The sequence below is a fragment of the Mandrillus leucophaeus genome, unplaced genomic scaffold, assembly GCF_000951045.1.
Source record: "Mandrillus leucophaeus isolate KB7577 unplaced genomic scaffold, Mleu.le_1.0 Scaffold226, whole genome shotgun sequence".
NCBI classification, from domain to species: Eukaryota; Metazoa; Chordata; class Mammalia; order Primates; family Cercopithecidae; genus Mandrillus; species Mandrillus leucophaeus.
Window position 1 is genome coordinate 3,263,032 of NW_012102321.1, and position 18,797 is coordinate 3,281,828.

Here is an 18,797-nt window from a genome sequence, read left to right on the forward strand (position 1 = left end):
GGGTGCTTCTTAGATTTTAATAGACAATTACATGGAAAAAAAAGAAGAAACTTATTAGGTTTTGCCAATGAGTCAGTCAGGGTTGGAGGGAAAGTAACAGATGTAGTGTTAGATGAATAAGATACACTCCAAACACTTGAAAAAAGAAAAATAAAACTCTGGGGAAACTCCATAGTTGTATCCAGTCATCCTGCGAGAACCCAAGAGCATCTATAGGTGTTAAGGATACACTAGTTACCTTTGACTTTGATTATTTGGCTGCAGTTCAGGACCTGAGTCTTGATTCTATAGTAATTCCAAGTTCTCTAGAGCCAGAATAACTGGTTATAGCATTAAGGACAAATGCTCATCACAGAATCTTCGTCTTTTATCCCAGTGAGGCCTGTGTTGAAAACAGAATTAATTTTCACTTCCTGCTCACAACTGACATTGCTATGCAGCTGTGCAGCAGCTGTTGAGTTCCACCCCACAAGTAGCAGCTTCTCAGCAGTTGGCAAACTGGTATACATCTGGAATGATGTTCAAATGACCTCAGGATCCCATAGAATAAATCAAAACATTGAAGTAATAACTTGGATAAACTTGTTCTGATGTAACTCAATTGCTGAGAGTTATTTAATGGCCATTTTTGAGTTGAGTGAACTCAAGAGTTCTGTGGCCCAAAGAGTTTGACCACAAGATGTTTCTTAGGACTTTATGGCTGAGCATCGCTCAGGATGGGGAGCAGCCCATTTATTGAGTAGGTGGGCTGGCTGATGTACCCTCCAGGATACAGCAGGACAGCGTTTCCCTCCAGAGGTAGTTTTCTGGAGAAATAATGCACTGGGCTGCTGAGCTATTTTTTAACAACTTGTTGCTGTTCTTATTGTACATTCTCTTTTGGGGTGAAACACTCCATTAACTCTGGTTTGGCCTGGACCCCTTTCCCACTTTAGTTCGTGCTGACTTACTGCAGTAACAGTAGTGGATGGAAACAGAACAGCTTTCTCTGCTCTAACCCTGTGTCTAGTTTCTGTGCATGAGTTGGCTGTACCTGTGGGAATATTTGTGTTACAGCACTGGTGTCCTCAACCCGAGCACCACTGTGGGCAGGACAGACACCATTTGAGTCTTTGTAGCACCCAAGGACTACTCAGGTCTCTAAGTATCAGTCTTCAGTGCACCAGGAGAGGGGTGGAGGTTAATATGTGAGAAGCACTACAAAGTCAAGATACATGACATCTAATACTAAGCTCTATCTGACACTTGCTATGTGACCTGGGCAATTCTTATCGTCTCTATGCATCCTTATTTCCTCATTAAACACCAGGACTTTTAGCGCCAACTGCACTACTGCACAGGCTTTCTCCCATGCTCAACAGAGTTAAAAATATGTGGAACTGTTTTGTAACCTACATAATATAAAGACCTCTTATTACAAGAAGGCAGAAAAGTTGATCAAAGAGTTTAAATGACCTATCTCAGACCTTAGAACAGGCCAGGAGCAGTGCTGCCAGTGAAATGTGACAATTACTTGGACCTAGTGGACTTGAGATTTTTTCAACTTCTTGCAAATGTTAGTTCAATCTGTATCCTGCACCTTTGGTGCTTTTCTGTAATATCTCTGGAGTTTCATGGATTATGCTGGGATGGGAGGAGTGGCAGAGTTAAACAAGACATAATAAGACTGTACTGAGATGTTGCCTTCTAACCTCCCTACAGCCCTTCCAAGCAGATGGTTGGTGTGACACTATCAACAACCGAGCCTACTGCCACTATGACGGGGGAGACTGCTGCTCTTCCACACTCTCCTCCAAGAAGGTGAGTGAGAGAACCTGGAGATGGGGGAGGCAGTGGCTTCAGTAATAAAGACAGGGTCTTCGGCTAGCTCTCCTTCATGGTGTGTAATAATGGGTTTGTATTCAACAATTAGGAGGGAACTATAATGGACAAACATTGGAGCTTCTAAAGTGACAGGTTTAAGGGTAGCATAGGTTCTTAGACAACCCCAGTTCTTTGTCGGTTCAGTGATTCTTTCAGAAAAGCCATGGTTTTTGCTACGGAAAGACTCATACCTGCTTATCATTGGCCAAGAAATGTCTCTGTAGGCAGGGAAAGTAATCGTCTTTACCCCTGGGTGAGTTGGGATTACCAACAAAGTGCTGTTCAGTTACTACCCGTCTTCATAATTACATTAAGAATTTTATATAGTGTATTACAAGCATCTTGCAGACACATGTTAAATGGCTGCCACCAATCACCTGAGCACTCTCTGGATTGTATCCTGAGCAATAATCCTTTCTTAATGCCCTTTATCCCTGTCATTCTTGGCTCTGTTAAATTAGCAGATAGGCTCAAGCTAAGCCTTATAAAATAGAATAAGCTGAAATTTTGTAATAATATGGATAAAAATCTAAGTGCTCCAAAGGTATCTGAAGCTAGTTGGGTCAATATGATAAATCTGAAATAAGTAAGAGGTGTTATTTCCTTCCTTGTATGTGTCTCCACGATAAAACCACACCTACCATGATCACCTACATGCAGACTTGAATACTACATCTCTTCCTCGCTAATGTTTAATCCTCACTCAATATGTGGCAGGCACTGTTCTCGCCACTTACGTGAATCAACTTATTTAATGCAGAGTGCTCAGGGGCTCATCATATCACTATTTAATTTGGCTCTCTTTTGCAATAAAAACAAATAAATACTAAACTAAGAAACAGATCAAGAGCTTGGACCGAAGGTCAGAAATCAGGCCAGCTATCTCTGTACAGGAAGACAAGATAACTTAGGAAAAAATAAAGCAGTTCTCTCCCCATCTCACACTCTGAAAATCTAGTAATTGTCTGTAATAAATGTCAGTGCCTGTGGCCAGCATACACAGGAATTAGGATCGAAAAGGCACTTCGCCCGTCTGATGACTCCTAAATCACATTTTAAAGTAATGTGCAAATATGCTGGAAAATCTCCCCACACAACCCCACCCATTCTCCTACCCACTTGCCCAATCACTAAGCCCATCTCTTTAGTGTGCTTGGACTAGTATTGTATGTGATATGCCTATTTATTTTTATCTCATTAGATTGTTAATGCCCTAAAGGGAAAAATCATTGCCACTTTTATATCACATTTCCCAAATGCCCAATTTTCTCTGATGCTAGTTATGGACACTCAAAAAGTAGCATTTATCTGTTTGTAGCAGTGCAAGCAGAAGAGAGTAACTTTTTCCAGACTATCTCTGGCATAAGGAAGAGATAGTTACATAGAAGGAAGGCAATACAGCCACAAACAATGGGTGGGGAGATGTATTATTCCACCAAGCCAAAGTATATCCTGGGCTCAAGAAGAGCAAAAACTCATCCTTTATGAGGGTGGCAAAGATGTTGCTATTGTTCCAAGAACACTGAGGATTTGGAGTTGGAGAGCTCGTCTGTAGCTAGTCTCGGCTTCCCACATAGTAGTGTCATTACCTTGAATTAAGTCACCCCACATCTCTTGCCCTTCCCTGTAAAGAGAAAATGCTAATGCCACCTATTCATCTTTCCTACTTCACAGGGAAAGTGACAGTAACAGTAAGAGCAGGATTTTTAGATATGAGTAGTAATATTAGAACTGATAGAATAGTAGTTATAAATGCTTGGCAATATAGAAGAGCTTTATACTCATATTATTTAAATCACACAAACACCCTCTGGGGTAGTTTCTATTGTCCTCCCCAGTTTATATATGAGAAAAGTGAAGCAAGGAACAATTACCTTGCCAAAGCTACATGGTGACATGATGTGTGAGTGGGAAAACTGTGTGTTAATTTCCAGTTTGTGATATTAGCACATAATTCTACAGTTCCTCTGGGACCAAGTGAGGAAAGTGAAAGCTGGTTGAAAAGTGTGAAGCTATCACATTTCAACTTCCCTTTCATTCCCCTAGGTCATTCCATTTGCTGCTGACTGTGACCTGGATGAGTGCACCTGCCGGGACCCCAAGGCAGAAGAAAATCAGTAACTGTGGGAACAAGCAAGCCCCTCCCTCCACTGCCTCAGAGGCAGTAAGAAAGAGAGGCTGACCCAGGAGGAAACAAAGGGTGAATGAAGAACAGTCATGAAATGGAGGAAGGAGGAAGAGCATGAAGGATCTTATAAGAAATGCCAGAGGATATTGATAGGTGCCAACTAGTTCATCGAATAGCCCAAGTAGGAGAGAATCATAGGCAAAAGTTTCTTTAAAGTGGCAGTTGATTAACATGGAAGGGGAAATACAATAGATACATAAGGACCCTCCTCCCTCATTTATATTCTATTAAATCCTATCTTCAACTCTTACCCTGCTCCCCACTCTACACCCTGCCAACTATTCAGTCCCACCCAACTTGTAAACCATTACCAAAATACTAGAGGAGAAATTGGCAGGGATACTCTGTTAATGCCCATTTCGAATGAATTGCCATCTTTCAGAGCTTGTCTGCTCTCAACTGGCTTTTTTTCTTTTTGTGTAGTTGCCCTTAAATAATGAAGTTAGTTATTAATTCTTTATAAGTATTTAAACATAATTATATAAATATATTATATATATTATATTTTTTGCTGTTTACTAAGCTAAAAATTATTCATTGTTCCACACATGCTGCTGTGAAGTTCACATTCAAAATGAATGCTGAGACTTTGAGGACAGAAAGGCAACTTATTTTCCCATCTTTCTATGGATGGGGATTGGCAGGTTGAATGGGAAGTGCAGAAGGAGAGACAGTAGTTAAATGAAATTCTGGATGCTAGCATGTAAAGCTAATCATCTTTTTGTTATGACCTGGGAGCTGGGCCCATTTTATGACCAAGGAGATGGAGAGTTGGAATGGTGGTACTAAGAGGCATAGGAAGTTGGGTCTGAGTACCATTGGTGATGGGTCCAGGAGAACTAGACTATGGTTCTTGAATATCTATCCACAAAGAATATACTAACTTGTGTCCACTTCTCAGAACTCCCAATTGGAGTTGATGAGACCCAGGATTTTCTGCACTTCCATACATGCCTGTTCCAAGTGTGGCTGTCAGCCAGTCAGCAAGTTTGTACTATGGCCCATTCTCTGATCACCAGGATTACAGGAACTCACACGCTCCTCATACTTGGCCTCTAGTCCCACTTCTTGTTAGAAGTCTCCAAGTCTGGCCATCACTCACAGTCACATGACCAAATGTTGATTTTTCTGGGGGAAAAATGTTATGGAAATGATATAGGAGAAAGGTAGGAGGAGATGAAAGAACAGGCAAGAACTGTCAGGGTTAAATCCAGGCCCGAGGAATGAGAATGGAAGTGATCAGGGAGACTCGGTCCTTGTTCCAAGTCTTCAAAGAAGACCAAAGTGGGTCCCTTGAGCAATGAAGAATCTGAGATAAATTCTCTTGAAGTATCATGTACAAAATCTGTGAGCCGGAGATTTTGACTTGAGCAAGTTATAGAAATGCATGGAGCAAGGGTGACACTCTGTGGGGAGACAGAAGAATTTCAGCTATTTAAGGTCCATTTTGTTGTTTTTACCCTTTCTTATCCAATAGATGGACTGCACATGAAATGACCACATTAAGCCTCTCTCTATTTACGTCCCAGGCTCACTGGGATGTAGTCTGTTGCAGTTACATTTTCTTGTAACGGTTTCTGGATTAGACCCTAGGGAAAGAGAGTAAGGAGCCAATTTCTGTTTAACATTCTAGTTTTACTCATTTTAGAAAGGCTGTGAGGCTTGTCTCCCTTGAAGTTTCTTCTCCAATGGAAACCAAGAACAGACAAAATTTAGAGCTCAACTGTGGTCTCTTCCCATCTTTCTGCTCTTTTTGCTTTGACCACAGTTTTTCTACTCTTCCCATCAACACTAGAGCAATGGCTGTGCAAATAGGAATAGGAAATACTACCACAACTATAGAAATATTATCCACACTATCATGTGTGGGAAGAACAATACCCTGAAAGGGAGTAAAACACGAATAAGGCGATGTACCCACATTAATCTGTGGGTTTGTGGAATGAGGGTGGCAAAGTTATTGGGAAAAGGAAAGAGCAGAGTTCACCAATTCAAAAAAATCTTTTGTCCTGTAATCACTAGCATAAAGAAAGTGTCGTTCAGATACCATTCATTGTCTTGGATCATGCTTAGTGCCTCCAAGAAGACAAACATTTATTATTGGGATTCTGATAGGCTTCAATATGCAAAGGACAATGGAAAAGTTTAGACACTCTATTTTCAAAATTTTATAAAATTGCTTTCTTGGGGAAAATGTCCAAATTGCTGGACGTGTGCTAAGTTCTGCCTTGGGGAATCCTACCTTGTCTGAGATTGATGCAGAGGAATTGTTATCCTGGGCATTACTCAGCTCAGGAACATGGAGCCTGTGGTTCACGCCAGTGTGTGTCTTTATACGGTCTCTCCACAAGAGCAACAGTAAGAACATTTCTGTTTTAAACTTCTTTTTAAAATATTTTATTCTCTGCAATTCACCACTGCTCTGGGAAGGCAAAAGGAAAGTTCCTGTTGTGTGTGAAAAGCCTCCTAGGCTATAAGGCTTCCCAGCCATAGTCAGCTATAGCTATTCAGAGACAGCAGGTTCTTCCAGTCTTTGTTCCTGGGACCTGATGTTTTGGGCAACTCAGGTCACTGATAAAGTGGAAGGACTAAGACGCTGTGGTCACAGATCCCAGTAACATCAACTCACACTCACTCCATGTGGTGGTCCACATTCTGCTGCTCTTATCCACCCATGTGGTCATTGACAGCCTTTCTCAGAGACTCTTCTGTGTGTTTGATTGTGCCCAGGTGGCCCAGGGCTAGCTGGCTCTGACAACTGGCATGACAGCTTCCAATCAGAAAGGCAGCTAAGGGGACAGGGTGAGGAGAATGGGCAGATTCTGACAGAAATGAAAGTAAGGGGATTGTGAAAGTAAAGAGCTCTTCCTGATTCTCTTCTTCTCTTTTTTCTATTATAAGGCATTGAACTTGGCACTTCCTGTATTCTTTGTGATCACTATTGAGTGCATTAGTTAACACCCAAGGGGATGGCTTGATTGGGAATGTAGTGAAAGGAGCTGATCTACTGTATTGTAATGTAAAACAGCTACAGCCAGTTATTTTGTAAGATTATAAGATGTTCATTAAAAAATCAGCACACAAAATATGATGTGTCTTGGTGTCTCTTTGTTTAAATCATTTCATCACTTTCTAATCACTTTCCATTGTCTTGTGCCGGGTCTGGGCAACAGTCATTATTTATTTGATTGATTAGTCATTTCTTTTAGTCATTTAAAAATAATTTGTTAAGTAAATAGAATGTGTAAGGAAGATGAACATGAAAGCCCATAAGAAGACATGGCATATATGAAAGTAGAATGTCAGGTAGGAATGTCAAATGTTTCCTGAGTTTTGAAATAAAGTGCAAGAATTACTTACAGTTCAGAGGAAGTAGGGCTCACTCCTGGATGCCAAAGGTAGGCAGCATTTAGAAACTGGTTGGGGAAGGATGCATATGATCTGACAGGCAGAAATGGGGGTGGGGAGAGGAGAGTCCAGGCAAGGTAAATAAGAGGGTTGAAGCTGTGGAGGTAGGAATGGGATCGGTGTGCATTATGGAACATCAGTGAGGCATCCAGCTTAGCTGGAAGGTAGAACTAAGCTAGCATGTACCATACATTTGGTAAATACAGAATCTTACTTAATTCTTACAACAGAGCTGCAAATGACATATTCTCACTTCACAAATAAGAACGGTAAGCCACAGCCTGGTAGAGAAAGTTCTTCAAGATCATATGGAGTTAGCCTGGTTCTGTGGGACACCAAGATGTTAGAAGGAAAAGAAAAATGGTGATTAATAGGATGGAGAGAGGTGAAATGAAATGTCAAGGATGATGCCTCTGCATTAAATACACAATCTGAAAGCTTGTCAAGAGGAAAGCTAGCAGGAGCAGGCTTTTAAAGGAAGAGTATTCATTTGCTCTTTCAATAAACTCAGGTTGAGGGCCAGATAGGAAATGCCATCCAAAGCAGTGTTCAGAACCCTAGAGGAGGCTTCTGCAGTTGGGGCCAGTTTGCAGAGTTTTCTGGCCACACCAGTCACCACCTGGCTACTGGAAGGGCTGAGTAGATATCTCAGCACACGTATGAGCCATGTGGAAAGAACTGTGGAATGGACAGTTGAGAATGTGAGCTTGGACTTGGGAGAGAGGTTTGTGGTTAGAAATAAACATTTGAGAGAGAGAAAAAAGCATCTTCTTTATGATTTACTAAGTGTTTTCATATGGTTTATGGCTACCCACAGGTTAGGCAGAGCAAGGACAGTTTTGTTTTGTTTCTTTTCATTTTACAGATGAAGAAACCGAGTGTCTGTGAGGTTACAGGAAAATTTAAGTTCACATATCTAAGTGCACGTTGGGGTGGGAATCCAAGTTCTTTGTCCCCAAATGTAACATTTTCTACTGCACAGTGTTCAGCCTGCTAGGCCAAAGAGTAAACCCAGATCCATTTGCAATGTGAAAGTTTAATGTCTTTTTACCGGTTTATGTTTCACGGTGCTCATTGCTTTCCTTGTGGCTTTTTTAGTAGCTAAGCCTATTTTCTCTCCTGCCTGTTGTTCATAGCAAATGGTAGGAAAACTGAGGGCAAACCTTCTTGAGCACCCTTCCAGGGCCCTCTCCTCATGCCAGGCCCTGAGTATAAGCAGATGCCCTTGCACATACCAGTTAGGCCAGCTGGACAGAAACGTCTGGCAAGGCAGCATTTTCCTTAATAGCTTCCCTGGGGAGAGTCCTGGACAGAGACTTTGGAGCTCTGGTTTCCATTGACTGACAAACTTAAATGACATGATGAGTCATCTGTCAGCTGGGAGACTCACTACTCTTAGATTCAGGCCATCCAGATGATGAAGGGCTTAGGGTAGGGTTGGGTGAGGTAATGAGAAGGGCTCCAGGGCATCTCTGAAGCTGACTTTGGGTCATTGCTTTCTATGTTGCTCCAGAAAGACCACTGAAATACTTTTAGTATTTCAGGTTTCCCAGTGGTTAGCTCAGAAGGAAAGGGTGGTGGTGGTGAGAATCTTGTAACCCCTAAAGGTCCATGCCCATAAAAACTTCTACATGTACCTGGGATATTTGGCCTGGCAAAACACAAGGCTAGTTTATAAAATAGATGGTTATTCTCAAGTATCCCATAGGTGAGACTACCTGAGATTGAGTACATCTTTTCCAGTCAGAATTCAGTCTGGTGGTCAGTGCACTATGGTGTGTGATTTGCCACATTTGGCTCCTTGCTGAAGACAGTTTGGTTTTCATTTTTAATCTGGTCCTGCCACTCAATCTTTAGGTTACACTGCTATGCATTAGCAATGATGAAGCACATTCTTGAAAGAAATCTACAGGTCAAATTTTTATTCCAAGTGCATATAATAAAAACATTTCTAACCCTTGAAAGATAGTTCTGAGTAATGACAATAGTTCACCTTAACTGCAATTTGCTAATGTTCTTCAAATTCAATTTTCTTCTAAGATAATTTAATATAGACAAGCTTCCTTTTCTTTGTCTTTGTCTACACAACAGTCAAATATTCAAATGCAAAAAAAAAATGAGTGAAAAAAGGGACAGTGTTGACTTTTTAATGACTACCAATTATGTTGCGTCAACATGCCCTTCTGAAGACAATTGCCGGTTTAAAAATGTTTATACACATAAAAGACTGTTCAAGTTAGAGAATTTCCCCCATACCACAATTTAATACGTGCAACTCAAAGTGCTTCCTGAATAGTTAGGCAAGTTATCTTAGGGTACAAATGACTTCCAAGTAACGACTTCGTAGGTAGCGAATCAATAACCATTAGAATAATCCGTAAGAAAATTTAGATAGCTTTTTAGAATATCCAGGTGGTCTTCACAATGGGGAAATATCGCTTATTAACTCAACATTGTTCATGCTTTCTCTACCTTGATAGGTGACCTGGCACAGGGAGGCTGCGGACAGGGATGACTGAGCCTGGACCTAGAAAGTCAATATGTAGGATGTATTGGTGACTTGTGACCCATGGGCAGCAGCATAATGATCTGCAAGGATGACAACCACAAAGTTTCAAGGCTGACAAATCTGAGTTGAATTCTGGGCCCATTACTCATTAGATAAGTCATCTAGTTACTGAATCTCTCTGAGTCTCAGTTTCCTAAATATCTACTTTTGCAGCCCCATACCCAGCATAGTGCTTAAGAAGTGCCAGACAGGAAGGGGTTAAAGAGTGATTGATGGAGATGATGTGTATAGATTATACTCTCAAAAAGTTTGCAGCTAGGCATGGTGGCTCATGCCTGTAACCCCAGCACTTTGGGAGGCCGAGGTGGGCAGATCACTTGAGGTCAGAAGTTCGAGACCAGTCTGGCCAACATGGTGAAAGCCCTTCTCCACTAAAAATACAAAAATTGAGCCAGGCATGGTGGCACACACTTGTAATCCCAGCTACTTATCAGGCTGAGACAGGAGAATCGCTTTAACCTGGGAGGCAAAAGTTGTGGTGAGCTGAGATTGCACCACTTCATTCCAGCCTGGGCGACAGAATAAGACTCCATCTTAAAAAAAAAAAAAAGTTTGAGGGCGAAGAAAAGGAAGTCGGGGGTGGGGGAATTGCCCTTTTGTGGCTTCAAATTCTCAAACACCATGCTTCCCTGACATGAGAGAGACTAAGATATGTGCCATCATTAGTTATGTTCCCAGGACAATTAGAACTAATGGAGACTCCCAAGTAGTTTGGCTGGCAGAAGATGCTCTATCCCACTGATTCAGAGAGAAGCAAAAGGGATCTGTAGGGTAAAGGTTGTAAATAAAGCATGGAGCTGAAGAAAAGAAAGTGGGCTAGGGTAAAATTTTGGAGTTGGCGGAAATGTTTGTTAACTCAGCCGGAATATGCCTATAAAGTTGCATTAGCTATGTGGAACACTGGTTATCTTCTTCAAAAGACAATTGAATTGCTGAATTCATCCAGTTATACAATAGCACAGTCCAATGCAACTTTCGACAATGATGGAAATGTTCTACATCTGCATTGTCTGATGTGGTAGCCACTAGGTACTACAAGTTGCCATCTAGCCTTTAAAGTGACCAATAAGACTGAAAAACTGAATTTTAAATGTTACTTAATTTCAGTGGTTTAAATAGCGACATGTAGCTAGCCATGCCACTGGCCAGTTCAGTTCTAAAGTATTACGCACATATATAATTCAATTTGCTTTTTAAATCATGCTACTTATATCTCATGGCTAACGTAATGTTACATCATGCTTAGGTGGATATTTTGGGTTATATTATTCTAGTTTGGAAAAATACATTTAATAAATCATCTACAAATTATACATCTAGACACCTGAAACCATAAATTAAAAAACAAATAAAAAGATCTCTTACTGACTTGTAGCTTTCATAAAACTATTTTTTGGTAGCTGAGATAAGTAGTCATTCCTGGGACCCTAACTTTGGGAAGTCAGACAGTGACCGGAGAGCAGTGCAGCACTTAATATAAATGAGACATGAGAAATATTGAGAGAGGCACAAAGAAGCCCAAGATGGCACATCCAGTAAGTGGCAGAGCCAGGGTTTGGACCCAGTAGTCTGGTTCTAGAGTTCGTGTATTAACCCGCCATGCTCTATTACAACACTCCATTTCCTGAGAAACCACACACATAAAGCACCATACTTAGTTTTGCAGGTTCTCAGGCTTGAAAGGGTCTCCAAAAGTTCATTATTATTGACTATAGCATTCCTTCCAGTGAGTTGTCCTGCTTCATTATGAATTTACCTCGTATCAAGGAACTCAGTATCTCCCAAAGCTATGTGTTTTATATCTGGCCTTCTCTGACTTTAATGAAGTTAAAAATACTCACATAGCTGATAATATCATTATTTTAGTCAATATATTTTTGTTGAACAACTATTACATCCAAGGCACTAGGGATACTATAGTGAGTAAAACAAAGTTTCTGTCCTCAAGAAACTTGAAGTTGAAGGAGACAAATAGTAGGCAACAAATATGTATGCCAGCTGTGGAAGATTGCTATGGAAAAAAATGCAATGAGTTGGGGTAAGGAGTGGCAGGGCTGGAGAGGAGCTAGTTCACATAGGGAAGGTCCATGGATGCTTCTTGGAGATGCGAAGGGAGTGAGGAAATAAGCCAAGTGATACCTGGGAGGGAGAATGAGCCAGACACGGGGAACAGCAAGTATAAGGTGGGAGAGACCTTCGTAAGTGTGAGGAAGACCATTGAGGCTGGTATGGCTGGAGCAGAGTGAGGGAGAGAGGTGAGGTCAGAGTTAAGTGTTGAGGGGTGGAGGGGACCATGGAGGGTCTTGCTAGCTATGGTAATGACTCTGGCTTTTACTCAGAGTAAAATTGTTTTCTACAGCAGTTTCTCTGTACTTGTAAATAATCTATGCATATCCTTCATATCTTTCACATCCATCATCCTCCTTCCATCTGCTGTGCTCTCACTCTGGCTGGGGCTGGCATCACTTCTGGAACAGGCCATGGTAAAGTCTCCAAGCAAGTCCTCCTCACCTGCCTCGTCCCCCTCCAATTGATTTCAGCACAGTGAGTCCACACTGTTCCTCTGAAAGCACAGCTCTTGTGGAGTCACCCATTACTCATGGAAAGAGTTTGCTGTCTCTGTGTGTCCTTAAGTTTCGAACACAGACTTTTCACACTGCACAGTCAACCTTTTACACTGACCTCCCCCTCCTTCTGAACAAATACTCCATACCCTTGCCAAAGGTGATACCTCCCCAGTCCCTGAAGTTCCCACTTTTGTGCTCATGTTATTTTCTAACCTGGAGTGCCTTCCCTTCTACCTTCACATGCCAAAAAACTTGCTCATTTGTTCAAGAGTTTCTCACACATCTCTAATCTCATGAAGACTTTCTTCATCTTTCTGTTTGATGAGATTTAAGGTTCCCATAACCCCTATTGTCCTTTTCTAGGATAATCAATATATTTGACTGATATTTTTATTAGATGTGTGTTCTTGTCTTTCTTCACTATTCAATTGTAACCTCTTTAACAGCAGGTGAACTTGGGGCTCCACTAGGCCATTTGATGCCTTTTGGGAGAGTTAGAAAAAGGTATCCTTTTATCCGAATAAAGGCAAGTCAGCATCAGAGACTATGGCTTGAAAATCCAGGTAGCATGGCTGGATTTCTGGACATATTCACTCCTTGGATCAGGCAGCCTTGGGCAGGACACAACCTCACACCTTTATGTGGTAGCTCTGAAAACACTGTATTACCCATTTTTGGATCTCTGGCACTGCCTTACATAGTGTTCTTTCCTGCCCTAAATAAAACCTTGAAATGTGTCGAATTGAATTTCAACTCCGATTTGATGCATGTGAAAACCAAAAGAAAAGAGCATGTTGTATTTGTGTGTTTGCAGTTGATGGGTGGGTTGATCTGTGGATACGAGTTTTATGTTTTGATCACTTCTTGAGCAATAGTTCAAGAATTGATGGTAGTGCAAGGCCAACATAGAAGACTGTGGGTTTGGAGTACACAGCAGCAAAATGATTCATTCTCAAGTTGATCACTGTATTCTGGACTTGAAGATCAGTTTTATGTTGAGGCATGCTTTTGCCCAGCTAATAGACTACCAGGTGCACATAAACATCTCAGGTGTAAGTAGTTCATGTGGATGGGGGGAAAAAGTAGCAACTGTCGATCAAACAAGATAGAGGGTCTAAGAGGCAACTTGACCCGAGATCAAGTTGGAAGATCTTGAGCAAATTAGCTAATGGTTTGAGACTCAGTGTTCCCATCTGTGAAATGGCAAGATGTTAATAAATTTCCAACTTACAGAATTGTTATGCAGACTTACTACAATGAATGTGAAGTGCCTATCCTGGAGCTGGCACTTCAAAGATAGTTTTTCTGTGTATCACTACTCTAAGTAAACAGAAGTATCCCTGGTACAGAAAGAACCAAGAAGAAACAAATTAGTGGAGATGGTTATTGGTCAGCTTTTGAATTCCTGTGCACTTTCTGGCCTGGGATATACATGATTTTAACAGGCTGGTTAATGTTTCTCTCTCTCTCTGTTTCTCCCTCTCCCTCACACACATGCACGCTCACATACAATTAAGTGTTCTATGAACTTTTGGCTATGTTTTAAGTATAATTTCATTTAAAGCCATGCCGTGTTCCAGTTTGAGGCCCCAGATTTAATAGAATGTGACCTTGATTCCAAGTTTTAAGGGAGGAAAAATTTTTTAAAAACTATGTCAGCGGGAGTGCAATTTCTCCACCATTTTAGAGGGTCATGCTAATGCCAGAGCATGTCCCGGGGCTCTTCCTGGGCAGCACACTCGCTAATGAGCAATCCATAACCACCCATCATAATTTTAGAGTTAGACAGTTTACCTTCATGTAGGGAAGAGTGCCCCAGGCGATGGTCATTGCTTGGGGAGAGTAGCAGAGGTTCTCTCTAGGTATAAATGAAGTCCCCGGAGGTAACAAGGCATTTTTGTATTTCAGCCCTTGTCTCTCTCAAAGTGATCTTTGGTAGACATTGCAAGCACTTAGGTATTCATGTGTGCTCATCCAGGGAGTACAGACTTCAACATCAAGACCTAGTTGGAATCCTAGCTCAGGGAGACCTTGAGCAGATGATTGAGTCTTTTAGGGCCCATTTGTAAAGTTGAGGGATAAGCTTAAATTTTCTTGGATGTTTTACACATTTAAATGGGCAATCTAGTCATCCTTGAAGGCATCTGGCACACACGAAACGCTCTGCACAAGTTTCTTTCCCTAGTATAGCTGGAGCTAAAAATACAGTTATTAATACACATTTGATTACATTTTAAATTCTTAAATATTTAATATTTGATTACATATTTATTAGTAAATGGATTTTGTTCCTTCTTTTTCGGTGAAGTACCCTACATCACCTTATTAGCATTTCATAAGTGCTCAAAATCTCACTACTTGTTTCTAGTTTCCATTCATGGCACACTTTAGACATGAGTTTCCTCTAAGCTAGTTAAGGTTTAGGAATGATGACATAGGACAGAAGAGTTAGTCTGAAGAAGGGAACTTAAGTAGCAAGACTCAGAGGTGAAGTCAAGTTGAGATTTTGGCAATATCTGTTTTCCAGGCTCTTCAGGGGGCCTCCAAGTCTCCTTCCTCGTCGGCTACCTGGCCAGCAGCTGACCTCACTGTTACACTCTTATCAGAGTTTCTAGGAATCTCCTGGCTAGTGAATGCTTCATTCAACCACTGGACTCTGACACCCGACTCTGCCTTGACCTCAGGCTTTTTTGTACTCTCTAAATCCAGTTGCCAGTGCCATGCCAGCCCCAGTCCTTCCATATATTTATCATCTTGTCTTTTCTGGATCCAGCATCTTTCCAGACCTGCCTCTTCAACTCACTGTCATCTACAGTCCCACTGCTAACATGTCTTCCGTTTGATCAAACCGTGAGGTCTCTCAGACCCCAGGGCCACTGCCACAGTGAGAATACCATCTTAGAGTAGGGTAGGGAGCAAAGAGAAAGCCAGAAGTAAACTTCTGTAAGGAAGGACTTTCAAAGTGCCTTCTCATACCCCAAAGAATGTCAGTGTCAGAGTTTTTAGGGAAAAAAATAATTTGTAGATCAAGTCCCTTTTGGCTCTTTGAGGAGTTTTCCAAATTTCTTCTGGGAGGCCCCAATTTCTGTGGCTGGAGTATGGAAACCCACACCTGGGAGGCCTGCTTGTCTTTTCCGTGGCTGTCTTTATCCTGAGCATTCCTGAGAGGTACGGATAGTCCCTGCTAGTGGGCTGGCCCCAGGCTCTGTGGGAAGGAATGCAGCTACACTCAGACATTCCAGTTACTGCTTAAACCCAGTGGCACTTCATTAAGTCCTAGGCCACTCCTTCTCTCTTTTGAGTGTTTGCTGGCTTGCCATGGCAACCAGATACCCTTTCTTTATGTTCCCCCCACTTTGCCCTACTCTAGTCAGCTCCCTCACCAACACCTCTATGTGGGCATTTTCTGATCCCCTCCTAGTTGCCAAGGGACATAGAAGCTACAGGGTGAGGATCAAAACATCTTCCTTCATTGGATACCCAAAAGTGAAACTGTTTGGAAGATCCAGAAGTCTGAAGTGCATTACACTGACCTTCCTGGTCAGGAGTTACCATGATGTACATGCAGCAGATCAAAATGGGTGTGGTAGAATGTGCCTGTCCTCTGACTGTATAGATATCCCAGTAGCTGGAATGGTCTGTCTGAGAATATGGCCAGGCCAGGATGACAGTTATACTTGGTAGGTTAAGCCAGTGTAGGTTAAATTTCAGTGAGCTCAAAGATGGGAGGAGTTCTGGAGTTTCCGTTTCTACCTATGCCAATAAGCACACATCACCAGGAGCCTTGAAAGTGCACAGGCCTAGAGCCATAGTCATGGCTCCTCCATGGCAGGACTGCCTCTGTGCTAATGACCTGGATGCAGCAGCAAGGCTGGGAAATATAAAAAAGATTGCTACGTCTTGTTTATCAGAAGGCTCCCAGTTTTGCTGTATGCAAGAACTGTGTGCATTGCTCCCTCCTCCTAGATTACAAAACAAACAAAAAAAGCATTTTATCAAATTTTGCTGTTAGTTCAGTTCACTCACCATGTTGAATGAATGTAGAAGGGAAGGTGATTTAAGTGAGCTACATGGCAGCTTTGCAGAGTGGTAAAAAGGGGATATCCTAGCCTCCCATGCTTAATGGTGGCTCCCAGCTGTATGGTCCTAGACCAGTTAATCTAAGCCTGACAAAAAGGAACTGAAGTTTGTAACATCTCATGTGTAACATGTAGATAGTGGTAGTATCTTTTTATAGGGTTGTTTGGTGATTTAGACTACAGACGCTATGCAAAAGTGCTTATATGGTGCTTGGTACATAATTAGTCATCAATAAACATTAGTTGCTATTAAAAATATAGCATCTTCGGCAATAAAGAAACCTCACATACGATAATCAAACCTCTTAAAGGAAGTCCAATTTCAGATTCAAAAGATCTTTGGCACATAAAAAAAATGATGAGCAATGGAAATTTGGAACATGTTTTCTTGCTACCCTATCCTGTTATGAAGAGAAAGCAACTGGGGAAGGATAATGTTGGTGAAACATGTGGCCTCATTTCAGTGTCTAAGGGACACTGAAGAGGATCCCAGAGTGATAATATTAGTAGAACACCTACTAGGCATATTCTTGCCACTGCACTAAGTAATTTCAAGAGTCATCTTGTTCCTCCTTCAGGCTGCTTGTTGCAGTTAGTAAGCTACTGTGTCATGGCTGAAACCCATCATCTGTCCTCTGCTTCGTGATGCTGCTTTTGGAACACTACAAACCAGTTCCTTTTTGTCAGTCAGTCCATGTTAGATTTTGTCGATGGGGGCATCAGGGAGACTGGAAGGAAGAAGGGAGAGGGGCTGGTGCCTTCCTGTCGGCTGGATGTTCAACTCAGTAGCTTCCAACCAATGGCTTCTCACAGTGGCAAAAGCAGTGTATTCCTGTCTCTTTCATCTTTGTGCATTAAAGAACCAGCCTCGGATAGGCATGGTGGTTCATGCCTGTAATCCCAGCACTTTGGAAGGCCGAGGCAGGCAGATCACTTGAGGCCAGGACTTCAAGACCAGCCTGCCAACATGGCAAAACGCTGTCTCTACTAAAAATACAAAAATTTTAGTAGCCAGGCATGGTGGTGCCCAGCTATTCAAGGAGTTGAGGCAGGAGTACCACTTGAACCCAAGAAGCAGGAGTATTGCTTGAACCCAGGAAGCAGAGGTTGCGGTGAGCTGAGATTGTGCCACTGCACTCCAGCCGGGGCAACACAGTAAGATTCCGTCTCAAAAATAAATAAATAAATAAACAAAAGAAAATAAAGAACCAGCCTCATTATGTTCTTCCAAAGAAGTCCCAGCACCAGGCAAATGACCCCTCCTTTTTGAAGGAATCTAGTTTTGAGTCAACCAAATTCCTCCCTTTGCTCTCCCAGCCCTAAAGGTTGTGGCTGTGTCCTGCAGTTAGTATTAATACCTCTGTACTTTCTCAGTGTTTCAGATATTTTTGTTTTGTTTGGTTCTCCAGAACCTTTTCACCAATTCCTGATATTAAATTCTCTCTGTCAAAGTCTTTACTGCAGCCCTACTGATACGTTGCTCAAGTGGCAGAAACAGATGGAGACTGAAATTTTTCATTTTCTGCCATCTAAGATACCAAATCAACACTGTTAGGTCTTTAAAAAAAATACTGATTTATACATAAAAATGGCAGCTCAGAAAACGTAAGGGAAATGCTATGAAATTGATGTGTAAGTAGTGGGGTTAGCAAATCTCAAAAACATTTGTTCTCACTCTATTTCCATTTTCAACATGTAATGAACTTATGTTCACCTTTGTATATGCCATAAGTTATGTACAATATGTGATGCATACACAATAGATTTTCCTAAATAGTACGGACTTTGAGTATTCCATGCCTATTTTAGCTCTATAAATTACTCAAGACAAATGCACGGCACATATCTTGCTATTTGCCATTTCAATATCTGTATGAAGTATTGATCATGCATCTCATCACTCTTTCTGGACAGGTACAGATCCATTCTCAGAATCTTTTTCAAGTCAGTTTTCCAGGCAGCCACTGCTGCTTTATCAAATTTCGCACTCAAGTGGAAACCTATTCGTCACCCCTGCAATCAATCTTAGAATTCATAAAAATGTACTTACTTTTGGCATAAAATTGTTATCTTCCAGATTGTCTTTCAAATCCTAAAGAGTTACAAAATTTCCATGTCAGATA

The 18,797-nt window shown here is 41.5% G+C and overlaps 1 protein-coding gene across 1 annotated transcript in view; it reads left to right on the plus strand.

Moving 5' to 3' along the window:
- Nucleotides 1-7,139, plus strand: part of PAPPA2 (pappalysin 2) — a 303,742-nt gene extending 296,603 nt beyond the window's left edge. The window contains exon 23 of the mRNA XM_011981444.1: nt 3,910-7,139. Coding sequence (XP_011836834.1) covers nt 3,910-3,984 — 75 coding nt within the window. The 3' untranslated portion in view covers nt 3,985-7,139. The remainder of the gene's footprint in view (nt 1-3,909) is intronic.
- Nucleotides 7,140-18,797: the final 11,658 nt, after the last annotated feature.